This window comes from Parambassis ranga, chromosome 3 (genome assembly GCF_900634625.1).
Source record: "Parambassis ranga chromosome 3, fParRan2.1, whole genome shotgun sequence".
In the NCBI taxonomy this organism is placed as follows: Eukaryota; Metazoa; Chordata; class Actinopteri; family Ambassidae; genus Parambassis; species Parambassis ranga.
In genome coordinates, this window is record NC_041024.1 from 26,007,140 (window position 1) to 26,026,451 (window position 19,312).

Below are 19,312 nucleotides of genomic sequence, written 5' to 3' on the forward strand. Positions count from 1 at the left end.
TTCAGTCAGTGTGTCTCAATAAACAAACAAACATTTCTGTCACTTTCAAAGCAACACAGGAACACCATTAACATAAAGGAGTGAACTGTTCCATTATGATGAAAAACAACATCCAGCCCTGATGTCTAAAGCTGGGATGTTTGTGCCAGACCCTTTTTGTTGAGGGCTGACTCACTGCAGAGAACAGATACTGCAAAGAGTCAGAGGGCTTGCATTCATATTCATATCCTAAGTGCAGTAAAAAATGTCTTTCAATTGTAAGAAAACTGTTAGATAGTATATATTATTCAACACATAGATGTATCTACTCATTCTAACATGTTGATGAAGATTCTCAGTCATCCAGGTCATCCATACTCATTCTAAGCCTTTTTTTTGTCTTCAATATTTTCATTTTAAATATTTATTTTATAACATAGACACACGTGAGGAAAAAATCTGTTTGTTATGACAATGTGGCAACATTTTCCAAAATAATCCTCAGCTGCTGGTGCCACAGAGAAGGAGCCAGTAGCACCAAGCAGTTTAAACAGTTTAATATCTGAGATGAGATTAGATGTTTTTTTACCAATTTACTCAGGAAAGCTGGATTGTGATGCATGTCCATACAATGCATCCATAACATGCTTCCTGTTTTTTGTAGCAGTAAGCAGTTGTGCAATCCATTGTGGTAGTGTCACATTGAGAGAGTGTTGGGCTGACTGCTCCTCTTTTAAGGCTTTAAGAAATTACATCATGTTGGAATGCTGTGAAGAAATTCAGCTCCATGGTTTGGGTTTTTATCACAAACCAATTTCTATCAGGCTGGTATTGATATAAACAGGAGACTATAAGGGCTGTTGCAGGAGTAGCAAAGAATGCTCCTTGCAATATGATTGCCACACTGCACAAGGGGGTGTGTATACTAACCATTGCACATTGCATACTGTATATTACCTTATGTACTGTTCATGCATGGCGTTTTTATCTCACCTCCTCTTCCTCTCCAAAACCTGTCAGATCCCAGAGATAGTTCAGTCGCATCTGCCGCCTCTTCCAGTGTTCCATGAAGAGAACAGCTACAAACACAGAGACAAATTGAAGACAGACTGCTCTGCCAAATATTTAACTGTTACGTTTTCTTCTGCACAAAAACAGAAAAGGTCAACAGTATTGTTGCCACTAATTTTTGTCTCGTGTCAGCGAGTCAGTGCTGTGAGACACATGCATATACATGTTAATGCATTAGTGTAGGTTCTCTATTGGTATGGAGTATCATGGCACATGGTCTTGCTGTTCTGCCTGCTAGTCTACAGCAGGTGAACCCATATGGCTGTCACTGTCAGACACTAGCTTCATCCAAACACATAACACCTCTCTGTTCTGAAATCCTGCTGCTGCTAACAGATGGACCTGTGTTTTGGCAGGACACCAGATGAGACCTGGCTATGAGTTTACCCAGGAGTTACTTTTCTAGATTTGTACTGAATATTTCTCTACAGCAGCATTTATTATTAGGCAAAGCTGTTCTGAGAGGGTTCATTTGTATAGTCTACTATCTGTAAAGGGTTCAGGTAGTACTGCTGTTTGCTAAAGAGACACTTTGGTTGCTGTAGTCATTCCTGGATATGAATGGATCCCTACCCCAGAGGGCCATGAAGATGGAGAAGAAAACAGTGGCTGGGTTGTCGAACAGGTGGCTGGCTCGGGCCGTGCCACATGCTTCAACCAACTTCCAGTAGCTGCAGGCATGGTCACACAGTGGACACACTGTGATGTTGTTCCTGGGATCACAAATCTCCATACTAACAATTATGAAAACCAATAAAAAAACAGAAATAGAGTTATAATTCAGTTTTATGAAAAATGTGTCAAAATGTAAAATGGAGAAGCAGATGCTGTCTTTCATATCAAGCAAGATGTGTGAAAAATAAAGTCTGTGATAACTCGCAAAAAAGCTTTGAATGCTTAAATGTGTTTATAAGGTGTTCTCATTATATTTTTTTTCAGATGAGTATGAAAAGCAACTAAAACCTCACCTATTAGGACTAACCAGCAGGTCACTCCTGACCCATTTCCATGCATATGCACTAAACTACTAAAACAATATTATCGTACACTGTACATTGAGAAAAAGTCAGTAGTAATAGTAGTAAAGTAATAATTTCCTCTGAAATGGAGGAAACAGGAGTGTGTGTGCAATAAAAGGACACCAGCTGTACTTAGAGACTATTACTATTATTTTTTGGCATTCATTTCCTGATTTAAAAATGTCCCAGGCAACTGTCAGCATTAGGCTTGCAAGGTTGATGAGCACCAGCATTGTTTTGTCATAGAAGAATCAAAATGTTTCTGGTCGCTAAGCTTGGAGTTGAAGTGCAAGACTGATTAGATGACCACGTTGACTAAATCTCACCACCACTCAGTGTAAAGCTTCAGTAGAAAGAACCAAAAGAATTTAAGTCTGAGACAGAGTTAGGGGAAAGTCATGTATGCATGGTGCACCTCGGGATGTTATCATCAACAGTGGCACAGCCATAGAGGAAAACAATCACTCCAACAATGGCAGCAGGGATTAGCATCTGTGTGTAGACTCCTAACCAGGCGAAATACAGTCCAATCTTCTCCCCAAAATACTTCCTGTAGGAGGAGATACAGACATAACACTGTGATCCCATACCTTTCACCACTGAAGAGCATCCTGTGTTAAAGTCATAATCATTCTTAAAGTTTAAAAAAGCTTTACATCACCTTGGATATTCACCTGTACAAGTAATTACTGAGTAATTATTTGTACAGGTTATAAAGATGAGTGATCGAGTAATTGAGTAAGTAAGTATTACTTAATCACTGACTGCAGAGTTGTTAGTCACACTAATCATTTCCATTCTCAGTTCAACACTGATCTTGAGTGATAATGCTGCATGAGCACCAGCTGCAGCGGCTGCAAGCTTCCCGAGTGTCTGTAATTCCCCCTATAGATGTGACACCATGTCAATGTTATGGATCTGACCTGATGAGTCCAATCGGCTGGTACTTGTAGAAGACACTGTAGCTGGCCCACTCCTCGCACAGCAGCTGTGGAGGTAAGGAGCAGCCAGTAAATCTGTTATGTTAAGGATTATCAGATTTCGTGTTGTTGTGTTATTGTCAAATGATCAGTGCTGGTTGATTGAAACATAATATTTCTATTTGTATTTATTTTAGCAAAAAAAACATTTTCACAGTCTTGTTTTTGGTGAAGTGTCTTAGTCATCCAAGCCACTTTCATTGAAGAGCTTAAAGCGAGACCGATGACATCTTCAAGAAAGCTCCTAAACACAATATTGTTGTCTATTCTGTCCTCACAACTAAAGTGGCTAGTTTTACAATGTATTAGAGTATGTTTTGAAATCTGAGTGTGATGTTGGTTCAATAAAGTGCATGTTGATATGTGCTTTTGGGAACATTAGTACTACTTGTGGTGAGGATCATTATAGCCCTGCACTGTTTTTAATTTTCATTAAACAGCTGACTGCAATTATCACTGCTTCATGTAGGTGTTGTTCCTACAGTAGCCAAATCAGTAGCATATCAATCATTGAGAAACGGCAGGAGACTTTCACATACAATTACACACTCAATTCACACTTGCTTGGCAAGCTGAAAAGCAGCAAAAATGTCTTCCCATGCCAATGGAACAATCCAATCCCAGCCGAATGAGTCAACACTTAACTCTTATTTTCACATTCTTATGTATATATAGGATTGTGATGTATACAAGTGTGTTGCTTTAAAGCTCGAAGCTACAGCTTTCTGCTGCTTGACAAGAACAGAGGAAGAATTAAGAGGCTGTTGCCTTAGTGACACACAGCCTACACTATAATTATGGAGTGTTAGCAGGGGAGGAGATAACTTCAGACTCAGATAATTTTATTCTTAACGAGCAGGCAGCAAAGGTTTAAAGAGCTGGCCAATTGTTTGCTGTGTAAAACAGCCCAATCCAGTTACATGTTACCCACACTACAGATATTTAATTCATGTGTTGCATTCAGGGTGAAGAGAAGGACAAGCCATATTTTTAAAAACACAACAGCTACTATATTAAGCTAATATTAGATGAATGTGTTTTTTCTTGAAACTATAACTGGCTCAACAATACATGAGATGGAGACAACAACAGATCAATTTAAATTAAGTTTGGAAGAAGAGGGGCAGCGAAACTCAAAAAATAATTGTAAATAATTACAAATGTTGTCACCCTGGTTTAACTGCAGTGGAAGAACAGCGGGTCTACAGCGTGGATATCCGGAGTGGTCTATGCTTCCCTTCTAACGGCTTCTTTGTGATCCGACCTTAATGACACCCTAGCAACATGTGCTGCATAGGAGGTAGGAGGCTGGAATATTCACAGCCGACTAATGGACCTGTTCTTACCTTTCTGTCATTAGGTTCTGCATTCTCTCCTTCGACGTCTCCCTGGAACACACACGCACACAGTGTCATTCAATGGCCCTGTTCATGCATTACACAGTTCATTTAACAAAAAACAAAAACGATACAAGATAATCAGTACATAAATTAGATTATATTCAGTATTCAGTAGGGGTGTCCCGCAATTAATCAATTCATATATTAACAATGCCACGTGACGATTCAGCATTGATTCATAAATGTTAAAAAATCAATTATTTTAAAGGTAGGGTAGGAGATTTTGAAAACTCAGTGAGAGTCAGCCAGATTTTGAAAGTAAACACACTGCCCTTTCTCTCGGAGCTCACCCCGAAGTCACAGACTGGTTGGGAGGCGTGGCTTCGGGGTGAGCTCCGAGAGAAAGGGCCATCGTGCAAGTACCTCTCTGGTGCGCACAGAGCAGGAAGAGAGTGACAACCAGCCAATACTCCTCGCAGGGGCGCCTCATAGGATTGGCTGATGTTTTTAGTGTTTTATAGCTTCCACAGATGATTCATATTCTTTGTTTTAAAGTGAAACTGCCGAACTAATCGGTTGCTATCGGATTGTAAAGAGAAGTTACACTAATTTAACAAAAAGTGCATCAGAATGAAATCTCCTACCCTACCTTTAATAGTGAAATGAAATAAAAGTCGCACATGCTGTCCGGACATATTAGGGAGCGGACCTTAGACCAAAAGATGGTAGCCGTTCATGTTCACAGTCACATTATAGTACTGCCGTGCTAAACCCCCCCATGTCACAGAGTTAGAGATCAACAGTTGTGACGTGGAAAATTGTCCAATTTCACTTAATTGTTCCCAAAAAGATCATTTACTGTGAATAATTTGACTTTGTTTGCCTATGCCAGCGATGTATACCACCTAGACTTAGATTAGTGGGCAAACAAATGTTTTGACCGCTTAACGTAGTCAACGTGTGTGTGCACTGTTGTTTGTGGCTGTGTGTGCGTACGCACTTCAGGGTGAACTTCGCTGCGCGTGATACAGAGAGCAAATTGTAAATGCGCGACCATGTAGAGACAGAAATGACAAGCTACTGCAAATAGGATCAATAACAATTTAAATTATGTTTGTTTACTGAAAGAACAAGATGTCAACCTGCTCTATAGGAAAGCTAACATTCAGTTACTTTTGTTGTAGTCTGGCTCTATATAGAAAGGAACACTATTGCTTATTTATTTATTTTTGTATTAAACATGCTGTTACAGAAATGTGTGACAACTGTTAAAGACTTTGGTTAAAAGAAGTCTTATATTTTCTGAAGGCTAGGAAAGCCACATGTCACCTGTGAAAAGATAGAGGTTAATGTGCTTTATTGTAATTAATGTATGTTTAAAATATGCATTGTTTTCAAAGTTATTAAGAAAATAAAATTAAGCGGCATGCAGCAATAATCGTTACAATCGGAGCACCCAGAATCATAATCACATCGAACTGTGAGGCGCCTTAGATGGCACACCCCTAGTATTCAGTATTTCAGCACACAAAGCCGAAATTCACTAAACTGTAAAAATTATCTCTGTTGCAAAAGAGCAGGAGAGAGATGGCCATGAAGTGTGGCATATTACTTACATCATGCAGAGGATAAGCAGACGAGTAGACACCATTAGCTAGCAGGCTGGTGATCCCTGCAGCAGGATGTATTCAATTTTATTGAATGCAGGAGACATACAAGACACACACACAATAGGCACAACAGTACACAAAAATTGGTCTAAAATATTTGGCTGAATATTAAATCTCATATATTTATTTACACAATCTTACTAAATAAAATATAATAATGGATGTTACACACGTGCATTAATGGACTGTCTAATGGACTGAATCTAAGGATTCTTGCAATGATGCATGGTCTAATTTTGATAATTACAAAACATACATGTCAAACCCCCTTTTAAACTCAACAATTTACTTACTGAAAGCAATGTCATTTGTGTTCCAGGATTTTAAAAAATGACAGGATTTATTGATTTTAAAATTTGCCTTATTTGACAACTTCTTTCTCTCAGAGCCATGGATCTGCACAGCAAATGTTAAGATCCGAGGCTCTTTTGGAGCAATTCATTTACAGAACAATAGAACATTCATCTACTAGTTTATGAAATGTACTGGTTAGAGAAGAGCAAATACATAGACAACACAGGCTGTACTAGCCTTCTATGATAGAAATTACACATGCTCCTAAGTAGAGAGGGAATTGGACTGCCTGTATTTTGATTTAGTTCTCATATTAGCAAAACACCTACCCATGGAGTATTTGGCTCTGGTGCATCTGGTCCTCTTCAGTATCTCATAAACCTGCAAATAAACATAAATTCTATAACTAATCTGTTGCAACATTAAGAAATGATGCAACTACACACTTCTATGTATATAGTCTGTATAGCTTCATATGTGTGTCCTCAGAGATGCTGGAGAACTTTGCTTGTAAAACACAAAGACGTTGCATTCAACAACTGCTATGATTGACAAGATCCATCAAATACTGAGAAGTCAATCACATTATGTAGCTATTAGTCAAGCCCTGCAAAGTTCATTGTAAGTTTATGTCTATTGAGTGCCACTGCCATTGATGCAGACTCACTGTGTGTGCTTGGCAGGCACCCCTTCCTTTGTGAGGAAGGAAGGTCTGACTGGAAAGGGCTGAGAGAGTGCACCACAGGGAGCACATGGTACAACAGATTGGTCAGACAGTGGACCTTGTGCTAAATCAAAAATAGGTACTGGTACTTTTGTCTCGGGAGCTGTTATTGGATTCACCTTCCAGCCACCCATCTACTATAAGAAATACTTACTATTGAACTCCTGTTTTTGCTGTCAAAGAACTTGTCCCTGTCAGACAGGTCAAATCTGGCAACAAAGAACAAAACAGACATCACAAACAAGTTTCAGACGCAGAGGCAGGCTAATAGGAGCAAGTTTTAACATGTAGGCTACTTAAACTAGTCATTGCAGAAAAGAGCTCCTGCACTTACACAATATTTTGTTTGCAGTTCTATATGACACAATGAACTGAAATGCTCCTCATAGATTTGATTTCAAAAAATCAATTATGACTTTACAGTACAGTTCCAAATTCTAAACCAAAAGAGTTTGTATGCTGTGGTTAGTTCATCAGTTTTTCACTTTATTTGTTCTGTGTTTTTTGTAAGAAAGAATTATCTCAAAGAAATATTGTTTTCAGTGCTGTATTGTGGAAACAGTTCAAACAGCCTTATTTACTGGCAGCTAGAACTAATCTGGAGTTAAACCTGCACTGTGGGGGTTTATGGAAGCGTTTTAAAATCACAATAATTGCATTTATTGCAAGACTATAACAATAACAGAGTGTTTTCAAGTTGATCAAGATGTAGAAGATGAGGACATTTCCTCCTAGCTGTTAGTCAGAGCTATAAATATAGATGCTCCCTGCCCACTCTCTCCTCCATACATCCCAGCAAACTGACAATCTTTATTTTCTAAACAATGTCTGCAAAAGGCTTTTTCTGGCTGGGAAACAAAAATGAAAAGCGTCCATGAAGTCATGAATTCTGACTATATTTAATCCAATTAATCTCAAACTCTTTTTGGTTTTAAGAGAATTAATCCTCTTCTCCAGAATGTGCTGACAAATGTGAGTCCTCTGTGATTCTTCTCGGGGGCACAGAAAGTTGAGGGATGGGGTGCTTTTGCAGGACAGCATCACACATTACATGAGACACCTTCTGCTTGCTGGGTGATTTTTAGTCCAATGTACTCTGCTGTGTGGTCTCTGTATCAAATGTCTACATGGGGTTAAGCTGCTTTTCCAACTGTCACTTTGGCACAGAGAAAATGTAAAGAAAAGCGAATACTTGTTTGGGACATAGGTAAGAACTTGAAAAATCCCTTTTCTTAGATTATTATGGTTTGCTGGTTGGAAGCAGGAGCAGCATTCATCCCAAGCTGTGTTTCTGACACTGAACAGTAAGTGCACAGTAGGCTTATCATTTCCCCTGCCTGCTCTGTCTATCTGATGATTTACTTCTTTTCATTCTTCTATGTGTTGTATTGAGGTTTTACTCACAGATGCTGCTTCTCTCTGGAGAAAGGATGAGAAAGGGATTTGACAGTTTGTGGTTTGTAAGCATCAACTTTTGGGTGGAGAGGAGCTGTAACTTTGTGGATGAACAGTCGAATTTTCTCTACCAGATTGCTGCCTTGTTTCACGTCATATACCTGAGGAGGAGAAAAAAAGTCTCATTGTGCTGTTACTCTGAGATATTTTGTCAATTTATTAAAAAATAACACATCTGTGAGGTTCTAATCACTGAGAGGTAAGTATACAGAACACAGTTTAATTTGTAAGAATTTGCTCTAAATTCCTGGAAATAGGTATAAATAGGTATACCTGTTTCTTTTTGATGAGAGTGATTAAATTGCGGAATTGAGGAAGTACTGAAGCTTGGTACTTAAGTAAAATTACAAATACCCAGCAACATATATACTTAAGTAAAAAAAAGTAAAAGTACTTTTAAATGTACTTAAAGTATTAAAAGTAAAAGTACTCATGCACCAAATATATATGATTGATTTCCAATGCAGGTTAAAATAATCAAAGAAATCATTTTAAAGGTAAGGGAGGAGATTTTGAAAACATAGTGAGAGTCAGCCAGATTTCGAAAGTAAACACACGCCCCCTTTCTCTCAGAGCTCACCCCGAAGCCATGATGCCCAATCACATGGATGCGCATTACTTGAAGCTGCGGTCTGTGACTTCAGCCATCATGCACGTACCTCTCTGGTGCGCAGAGCAGGAAGAGAGTGACAACCAGCCAATACTCCATGCAGGGTCCACCCGGAGGATTGGCTGATGTTTTTAGTGTTTTATAGTAGGGATGTCCCGATCCGATCACGTGATCGGAAATCGGGCCCGATTACGTGATTTCAGACTCGATCGGAATCGGATGTTGCCTCCCGATCAGGACTCGGATATATATTTATTAGGGCTCTCAAAGTTAACGCCTTCTGTGCAGGGTGGCTCTGTTTCCTGTAGTGTAGGGGTTTGACTAGGCCTGTCGCGATAAACAATAAATCAATTAATTGCACGATAAATTAAGTTTTTCGGCCGCGATAAATTACATTTGCATGCTGGTTTGTTTTCCTCTCTTTATCTCTCTCTCCTCTCGCTGCCAAAGAGACTGGATGACAAAAGGCGTCACTCCGGTGCGTCGTAGCGTATAAAGGCCGTCGGACTTTATATGGCCCGCGGCTTCTGTCTTAAAATGTGTCAAATCAACAGGTAGTTCTTATTTTTTTAACTCATTGTGTAACGTTTACGGGATGTTCTGTGCAGACCACGGTCAGCTCGCTGTCTGCGTCGCCACGGTGCGTCACAGCGCTGCAGGGCTTGGACGTTACAGCAACACAGAGAGCTCTGAAGCTGCACAACACCGTTTCAACACTTTGCCACAATTCACCACGACACTAAACATGCTCATGTATAGAACCTGCTCTCAGAGAGAGTCCGCGTTGTACGAGTGAAGTTCTCTGCCTTCTCACTGGCGGCAGTCGCTGCAGCGCCACCCATTCTAGTTCTCTTGCCCAGTCCTCTTGTGCCATCTCTGCTATCAGTTTCTATGTGTTTCTGTCTACATGGTGGCGTTTGTAAAATTCACTGCAGCTGTCTGCAGCGGCCTGATGCGCATACACACATGCAAACGCGTGCGCACACAAGCACATGTGCGCACAGGTGAGCCCACTCCCAGAGAGTGCGTGTTGTTTGGCTCTCTGTTGCTCATGACGTGCTAGTTGGTTTGACTTAACTCCATTGACTATGCTCAGATAAGCTATGGTAATAGGCCTACCACTACTCATAATAATAATATCAACATTAATATTAATATCATTAATAATAACAATAATAATAATAATGTTGATGATTGGGGCCTTTCCAGTGTTAAATGTTCTTTAGAAATGAAAGTTTATTGATCTTATAGAGAATCTTGAAAGTATCGGATCGGGACTCGGTATCGGCAGATACTCAAAATCAAATGACTCGGACTCGGACTCAAAGGCAAAAAAAACCTGATCGGGACATCCCTATTTTATAGCTTCCACAGATGACTCATATTCTTCGTTTTAATGTGAAACTGCCGAACTAATCAGTTGCTATCGGATTCTAAAGAGAAGTTACACTAATTTTAGTGCTTCAGAATGAAATCTCCTACCCGACCTTTAAAATTAAAATTGACAATGTGTAGTTAATTTACATTTTCAGTACAGAATCTTTAAAATGTACCCAGAAGCAGCTATGGACAGGTCTGTGTGTCATGAGGCAGGCTGTGGGCATCAAGTGGACAGAGAGGCTGCTAATAAAAAAATTCAGCATTTTTACTGTGCTGTTTTCCTGCTTTCGATTAATGTTATGATTAATGGATAGACTTGTGTTAGCAGACAGTAGCTAACTAGTTAGCTGCTGTCTGCTTACCGGCATCATGATTAAGGCACAATATAGAAACACAGCTTGCAGCGTGACACCATCTTCATGTCTGACCTCACATCAGTCCAGCAGTACAGTCCAGCACAGCTGTATGAACACAGCTGTATTCATAAATGTACTTGTAACTACAGACATTTTAAAATTTGTAGTGGAGTAGAAAGTACAGATAATAGCTGCAAAATGTAATAGAGTAAAAGTATAAAGTATGCACTGTTATTTTTACTAAGTAAAGTAGAAATACATAAAAATTTACTTAGGTACAGTAATGAAGTACAAATACTTAGTTACATTCTACCACTGTTAAATTGTTTAAAAGCAGACTGTATTTAACCAGACTAAGAGAAGGTCTGTGGTAAAGAAAGGGGCACCATCTGCATTAACATCTACATTACATTACACTGTGGGGTAGTAGAGTCTTTGTGGGATACTTTTATCTTTCAGGAAAACCAAGACAGTCTTTATTGTCTTGTTGATCTGAGTGTACAGTGGCAGTCCAGTACTTAAATGTTTGATGACTTTGATCATTTTTGAAAGATCTGATTCTGCTTACAATGCTTTTAAGGGATGTCATTCCAAAAAGGCCACCGAGCTTTTGAGTCTAGGAATGTAGTACAGAGAAACAGGACGCATCCATCAATCTCTTCTCACCACTAACAGCTGTCAAAGCCTCAGCTCCCTCAACTCCAGAAGAAAAAGGCTACACTATATAACTTTGACAAATAGGCAATGCGTGGATTACCTTCTTTGTTGGCATCTTGAGCTTCATGAACTCAGCCTCTCGGCACAAGACATTCCAGGGAGCATGAATCTTCAAGAAACCAATTCCAGGGATCTTACTCTGAAACAAAACAGGAATCACCTATGAGCAGAACCATGGAGTACTTTATAGGTATGAGTATTTATAAGTCCTCCATGTCAGCACATCTTTGTTTGTGTTGGGAAGCACAGGGAGCTTCTTGGCAGCATGATCTCTGTGTGAAATGTATCATCAATAGGCCAATGAACACCATTCCCTCTCCCTCTCACCCCTTCATCCTTCTCCAGCTCCAGCCCCATCTCTAGGAGGTTTTCTTCAAACTCCTCCCGCCTGAAGCGTTTATCATCCTCATGATAGTCAGTCCGCTGCTCCTGAGCGGCAATCTCTGGGTCCTCCTTTGGCTGCAGTGGGGCACGACTGCTTCTCATACTAAGACTGCGCCGAAGCCTCCGTATAAAATTACTGTTGCTGAATCTGGACGACTGCCGGCGAAGGCTGCTGGGTTTTTCTATGTGGTATGCCAGCACATAGTCCACACGACGCCGCCCATCAGAGAAGTATGGTAGCTCTGGATGTAAAGCTGAGCCATTATCTGCATAAAGGTTTTTCATTGGCTAGAAACGAGAGAGAAAGAGAGGGAGACAGTACCTGTGATTATTTTCTACTTCATGAACATAAAGACAACATTACCTCAGTGTAACATTAGCTTACAGTGTTAAAACAGAAAGTTATTCTGTGGAGGCAGACACAGACAACTGTTGAAGATTGTCTAGCACTTTAGCCACCACTACAATATAATACAGGCAGGTCACCCCAAGTAATGAGCATCTGAAGATGCCCATATCAATCCCCTGCCAATCTACATATAAGGAAGAATGGAAGCTGTGCCATAGTCTGTGTATGAAGAAAGAAAGTGTTTTGTTTAGCATGAAGCCCTAAAAGAAATGAGGAAATAGAGAAGAATGGATTAATAAATATGTTTGCGTTGAAGTAATACCAGCCACATTGTATACTGCACCTTGCATTTCGTAACAGATCAATTATAGCCTGCTGAATTACTCAAACTTTGTGGTTGTTCCAGCTGCAGTGAGTGTCTGCACACAAGGATCTCGGTCATTGTAAGGCGCCAAGAGATATGTTCTGATGTCTCTATTTTGATCTAATAGATGCTGTACAAATAAAACTGAACTCATTGATATGTCACAGAATTCTTACATGGCTCAGTGGTAGAGCAGGGTTGTCCAATAACCGGAAGGTCGGCGGTTCGACCCCAGCTCCTCCCTAGTCATTGTTGTGTGTCCTTGGGCAAGGCACTTAACCCGCATTGCCTCCAGTGCACTCACTGGTGTATGAATGCGTATGAATGAATCGGCGGTGGTCGGAGAAGCCGTAGGCGCACCTTGGCAGCCACGTCTCCGTCAGTCTCCCCCTGGGGAGCTGTGGCTACCACTGGTAGCTTACCACTGCCACTGTGTGAATGTGGTGTGAAAGAATAATGCATCTCAATGTAAGCGCTTTGAGTGCCTGCCCAACAGAGCAGAAACGCGCAATATAAGACCAATGCATTATTATTATTATTACATGACCTGCTCAATAATATAGCAAAATTACATTACAAGCCTCAACAGCAATGTTACAGCAGACTCTAAATGTCAGCCTCTACGTTTTCCACATGACTTTCATTTGTACTTGAATTATAAAAAATAACTACAAAATATGTTTTGTGTCATTTGTTGTTATGAATACACACTATTTCAAGATCAAGTTGTTCCTTGGCCAGTGTCTGAAAATGCATATAAATTCCATGCGTGTACTTTTTTACTTGAAGTAAAGACCTGTTTGATTCAATCTTTATAAAGAAGCAGAAGAGGCTTTTGGAAGAAAGGGAAGTGACAAAGAGATAACACGGACTGACAAGGTTTAGGTTTGAACTTTCAAATTGCACACTGTTGTTTTTGTTCTTATATCTCCATAACAAATTGCACATCTTGTTTAGACATATATTTATACCTGCATTCCAAAATGCACACTTTTGCTTCTGCACCTATGTTTATTTTTATTATGCTGTTAATAATGTTTATACTGTTTAATTTCTACTGTTAGAGGTATATTTTTAGTATGCTTGAGTGCCTGTCTATTGCTGCTGCAATAGCGAAATTTCCCAGCTTAGGATAAATAAAGTATTTTTATTCTATTCTATTCTATTCTATTCCATAGTGGTCCAACATGGAGAGAGGTCCCGAGGACCAAGTGCTATACTTTAAAAAGTACACAATAGAATAGAATATAATAGAAAATACTTTATTCATCCCAAGCTGGAAAATTTCACTATACAGGCACAGGTGGGGATTGAGGGAGGACCCACTGTGCAGGTTATGTGGAGGGAGAAGAACAATGGCACACATACTGGCAGGATGCAAGACTACTCTTAGCCATACAGGTGGCACAATGACAAGATCCTCAGTGCACTGGAGCAGGAGAGATAGAAAAAAACGCCACACCAACGTGACTACCCAGTTGGGGATAGCGGGAAGGGAGAGGAAGACAGCTAGGTTGGGGGAGGCAGCCCTTTTGTTGGCTCTGGAACAGGCGGGGGTAGTTGAGCTGGGGGCCAGGGGAAGATGGCCAGTGACTGGCCACCACTGCTGACCCACCAACTGAAGGGCATTGTGGTTTAGGGTCTAAACACCCTGTTAAAGTTGGATGCTACCTGATGACATCCTCCCCTGGCCCAAAGCTACAGTCATTACCAGAAATGTAAAGTAATGATGTAGGACATGCAGCATTGTTACTCGGCACACAGATACACAGACTTTTAAAGCCGTGCACAGTCTGTGCATCACAGAGGCTTAACATACCTGTCCATGAGGGACCGAGAGAGAGACCGAGGTTTCTCAGTAGAGTATGTTGCTGACCCACGAGTAAAGCTTGTTCCATACTCCACAAGAACAGAGAACTCGCTCCTCGCTCCCCGGGTGGTAAGAGTAAAAAAAAAGTAGGTAACATACTCCACGAGAAGTGTGTGTGCATACGGCCCACGCAGCGCACGTCACACAAAAGGCTGACAATGCAGTTGTATTGCAAATTGTGTGGACAGTTGTGGTTACCTGGCCTAAGAAGCTGATAATGCTCAGGGACAGACGCTCTCCTCTGTGCGCCGTGTTTCTCCTTCCAGGAGCTGTTTGCCAGCTGCTCATCTCAACTGTCCATCGTTGTTGTACTTCCTCCTTCTGTCTGTGCCGGAACGTCGGCAGCGAGGAGCGAGTTCTCTGTTCTCATGGAGTATGTATCCAGCTTAAGGGGCAGTGTTTCTGTTTTTATTAAATGAGACAGATGCCTCAGTTACATTGTTCCTCTTCGTCCTCTGTGCTCTTATATGCTCTCAATGCTAGTGATATTGTTTATGCTATATTTTAGATTTTATAGTGATAAATATGAGAATGGATGGATAATTTAGTAATAAGAAAGACTGCTCCGCTCTATGTGCTGTATGATATGGTGAATTTGAGGTTGTATTACACATTTCCAGTATAGCCTGGAGACAGTTTGTTACTGATATGTTTGTTGTATACATAGAGCCTGGTGGCTGTAATAATGATTATTATTACCATTGAACTATATGGGCAGAAGTCTGGGCTGCTTTCTTTATTAACTACATAAGTAAAGAGACTGACCAGTACCTTTACTTGTCAAACTCCATACTTGTACTTTTTACTTTTAATAATTGACTATATTTTAAAGATGCCAGACTACTTTTAACTTCTATTTCTACCTGAGTATGATGCTCAGGGAAGACTTCTACTTCTAGTCAAGTAATAATAATAGACAGGGAAAGTACTGAAATAAGGACGTTTTGGAAGTTGTAATACTGCAGCACTGGAATTCAGGAAAAAAGCTGTATTTTTGGCAAACATCATATAACACGGACGGTCGGTTCTGACTGGGTCCTTTCTGTGGAGTTAGCACTTACTTCCTGTACCTGTGTGGGTTTTCTCCAAGTACTCCAAGTACCAAGTTTCCTCCCAAATTCTAAAACACGTGCTTGTTAGAGTGTGAATGGTTGTTTGTCTGCATGTTGCCCTGCAATGACTATTGACCTGTCCAGGGTGTACCCCGCCTCTCACCCATAGTTAGTTGGGATAGGCTGTTTAAAGCCAAATAGTGGACACAGGAGCCATTCTGGAACCTCATTTGACTCCTATTTGCATCATCTGATTAAATTTCACAGCTGAAACCATCTACTGTATATGGCCACACTAAAACCCCTGTGCTAAACAAAACTTAAAACCACTCTTATCCTTCTGATTACAACTCGGCGTAGGCACTAAACTCCAGGCTATTTGGAGGTTTATGTGCCCCTGTGTGTTTGTGTGTGTCCATGTGTGATATAGCAACATTTCTGCAGGCCATCTAGAAAAAACAGTCAGCTAATTACACTGACCGCCACAAGTTGACATGCCACACAGAAGGTTAGCTGTTTTTCTAACAGATGGGTCTTTGTTTTGATAACACTAAAAGAGAAATATATAGCTTGCTATGTAGCTTGCTGTTAATTGCTTTGGGGTTTCAAAACGAGCAAAAAATAGAACATAGACATGATAAATATGGCTTCTGTAAACACACATGCAGAAATGATGTGCTACATTCAGTAAACCAAAAGTGAAAGATGGATAAAAGTTTGTTTTGGATTATATGTAGTTCATTGCATGCTGCTCAACCTGCTGCTGGTGCTCAGAGGGTACTCATTATTGGTTGCTATCATTACATTCCACCATTGGATTGTGTTGTTTTATTTTACTGCTATTTATCTTATTGATAGCGTCATTTTATGGATGTGGTTGGATAGTTTGAATGCCTGATTATTTTGTTGTATGTCATCATACAATGACAACAAAGCATTGACAAATTCAATGTGCACTGTTGATTCTAGTCCTGTAACTACCCAAGTGTGTAACTGAGATTGCAGTATTTGAAATAAGTGTTATAAACAGCATATAATTTATGGCAGTTTGTGACTGCAACAGAAGTAGCTGATGTTTACATACTGATATAAAGTAAATTATACAGCAATATACACATCATACAGTCCCTGTCAGTATGAGATATAGACTATGATGAAAGTGAACTGCCTCTATGGCTGTAGATCAACAATAAGTCATAAAATCAATATTGATACAGCAGCAGCATAATGAGACGTTACACCGCCCAACCAAACAGTGTCACCTTCATGAGCTGATGGTGTGTGTATACACATTAATGTGTTTGTTTATCATTTACTCACAAATTCACATGCAATTATGTCACAGCTTGTTCATAGCAGGAAATAGTCATACTGCAAAGGTCAGAGGTCACTTCTCAGAGGGAGTTTGAGGATGTGGCGGCTGATGAATGCGTCATCCACCAAAAGAAACTCACCAAGACACACAGAAATGAGGTTCTTCTCTCCTTTGGGCTCTGGGCTTACAAATGGAAAGATGGGTCCAGATTTCCAGATCAGTCTGATCTAACACACATTGCCTTATTATTTTAATATTCTAGTTGTATTATATATGACTACTATTTGTAACTTGGATTTTTGACTTGAATTTTTTATTTTATTTTATTTACTTGCTAATTTACCTTATCCTTGTTTTATATTTCTAACCTGTTTCTGAGCATGCATGGAGCACCTGGAATGTAAGCAATTTCCCCCTGGGATTAATAAACTATTTCTGATTCTGATTTAAATAAGGTATAAGTCCACAGTCCAAAATACAGCAGACACCTTATAAGTCATAATGCAAAAAACATGTAAAGTGAGAAGTCACTGTCTCTGAGGAGGGGTATATATTCTAGTTTTTAATGTTACCATGTTGATGAGGAGAACACTAACAACTCTTAGTTGGAATGCCAGCTTGCCTCTGTCCCTTTTATCTGAGACAGTAGCCTATCTTTAGCTTTACTGTGCCTCTTTGGAAAGAATCAATCATCTCTGTTCAATCTCTCACATTATTAACCAGAAGCACAGGAAGCACAACATGGATGTGAAATCTTACAATGGACTCGTTGTCCCTGTCCATGGTTTTGAAGTCCACATCCACATTCTTCTCCTCACCAGGGACTGGCAGGTAGTTGTCGCTCTTCTTCAACATTGTGCACTCCTCCTGCTGTGGGCTATCTGACTCCTCACATGAGACAAATAGAGGAGAACCTGAGGAGGAAAGAAACAGACATTTAGGCCCCGTCCACACAGAGATTAAGTCGTTTTCGTTTCCAAAACATTTTCTGTAAAGATGTCGTTGTTTCAGGAAATGCCTGCATCTGTAGTTTGTTGTTGTCGGAGTGAGCGTATTCGGGGTGAGGGTGGAGGTGGAGCTGTGTCTTCATCATTACAGAAAAGTAGCATATTGGGGGCGTCCACACTGAGACATGGAAACGACGTTATCAAACTTATCCACCCTGGAAACCCTGGTTTTCAAAAGTTGTCATTTTCGCACCTCGCCTAAACATTACAAAACTTTAGCGGATACGGCCGTTTTCGTCTCCGTTAATAATACAATCACTGTCAAAACAGCTGTAGTTTTGTACAGGAGGCATAAGATTCAAGATTCAAGAAGTTTATTGTCAAATGCACAGCAGAGGTTACACTGAGCAATGAAATTTTTACTTTGCGAGTTCCCTTCAAATGACTTTGTACACAACTAAACTAAGATAAAAATAAAGTAAGCAAAATATGCTAATGTGCAGTTCTAAAGTGTTATCAGTGTTTAAGGAGAATTGTTTATGCATTATTGTCAGAGGTAGGACATTTATGCAATTATGTGCAAATATGTTTACAGATTGTACATGCAAAAACAAATATGTGCAATTTTAGCATCATGGCAATGATGTTACATGATAAATGTAAGCCCACAGATTTTAAATATTCCAGATCTTGCTAGATGGGCTGCTATCTGTGGACAGTGTTATTAAGTGATCATATAACCTGACAGTACATTTACACAGCTATCAGCTTCCATGTAGATAAGTCAACTACTAATAGAATGACATGTGGCACCTCTTTGTTTGTGTTTTACACTCTTGCTATCAGTGTCTCGGAGTTAGTCTGAAATCATCTGAATGACATACAAACAAAAAGAAGCTGCGAGTCCAGATAGCACAACTGCACAGAGGGCTTTGGACATTAACCATAAAAGCCTTTATTACACACAGATCCACAAGTCTATAAAGTAATATTCTCAGCATTTTGAACATTTTGGTTCACTCCCAGCTGGAGTGCCAAAGCAGGCAGATTCACTATTCTTCAGTCCATTCATCAAGTGGCTGAATGACGCTGTCCCTAACAACTTGACAAGGTGATCACAACGATGCCAATCTTCTGTGTACATCATGTTCTGTTTCCCACATGTAGTCAATTTGCAGCTTTATTAAACAATCAAATCTTTGTTAAGGCTAGGCATTTGAGAGTAGCCAACATGATACTTGTTTTGGCTTGATACATGTTAACTTTGTCTGTGATGTGCCTGCTACTGAACATTATTAGTAACCAGTGGTGGAGGAAGTACTGAAGCTTGGTACTAAAGTAAAAGTACAATTACCCAGCTGCTATGGTGCTACATCAACAATCCTACTTAAGTGAAGGTCTCAAGTACTAACTTTTAAATGTATGCAACGAATATG

General features: G+C 40.0%; 1 protein-coding gene across 6 annotated transcripts in view; it reads right to left on the minus strand.

Annotated features, from left to right (window-relative positions):
- Window positions 1-19,312, minus strand: part of ano1a (anoctamin 1, calcium activated chloride channel a) — a 38,643-nt gene that overhangs the window by 9,730 nt on the left and 9,601 nt on the right. For all 6 annotated transcript variants that reach the window (XM_028401452.1, XM_028401454.1, XM_028401451.1 and 3 more), the window contains 12 exons: window positions 17,689-17,843; window positions 11,923-12,267; window positions 11,636-11,734; window positions 8,482-8,633; window positions 7,232-7,286; window positions 6,683-6,734; window positions 6,006-6,061; window positions 4,396-4,437; window positions 2,993-3,057; window positions 2,485-2,619; window positions 1,624-1,784; window positions 973-1,058 (listed from right to left, as the gene is read on the minus strand). In XM_028401452.1, coding sequence (XP_028257253.1) covers window positions 973-1,058; window positions 1,624-1,784; window positions 2,485-2,619; window positions 2,993-3,057; window positions 4,396-4,437; window positions 6,006-6,061; window positions 6,683-6,734; window positions 7,232-7,286; window positions 8,482-8,633; window positions 11,636-11,734; window positions 11,923-12,267; window positions 17,689-17,784 — 1,344 coding nt within the window. In that variant the 5' untranslated portion in view covers window positions 17,785-17,843. The remainder of the gene's footprint in view (window positions 1-972; window positions 1,059-1,623; window positions 1,785-2,484; window positions 2,620-2,992; window positions 3,058-4,395; window positions 4,438-6,005; window positions 6,062-6,682; window positions 6,735-7,231; window positions 7,287-8,481; window positions 8,634-11,635; window positions 11,735-11,922; window positions 12,268-17,688; window positions 17,844-19,312) is intronic.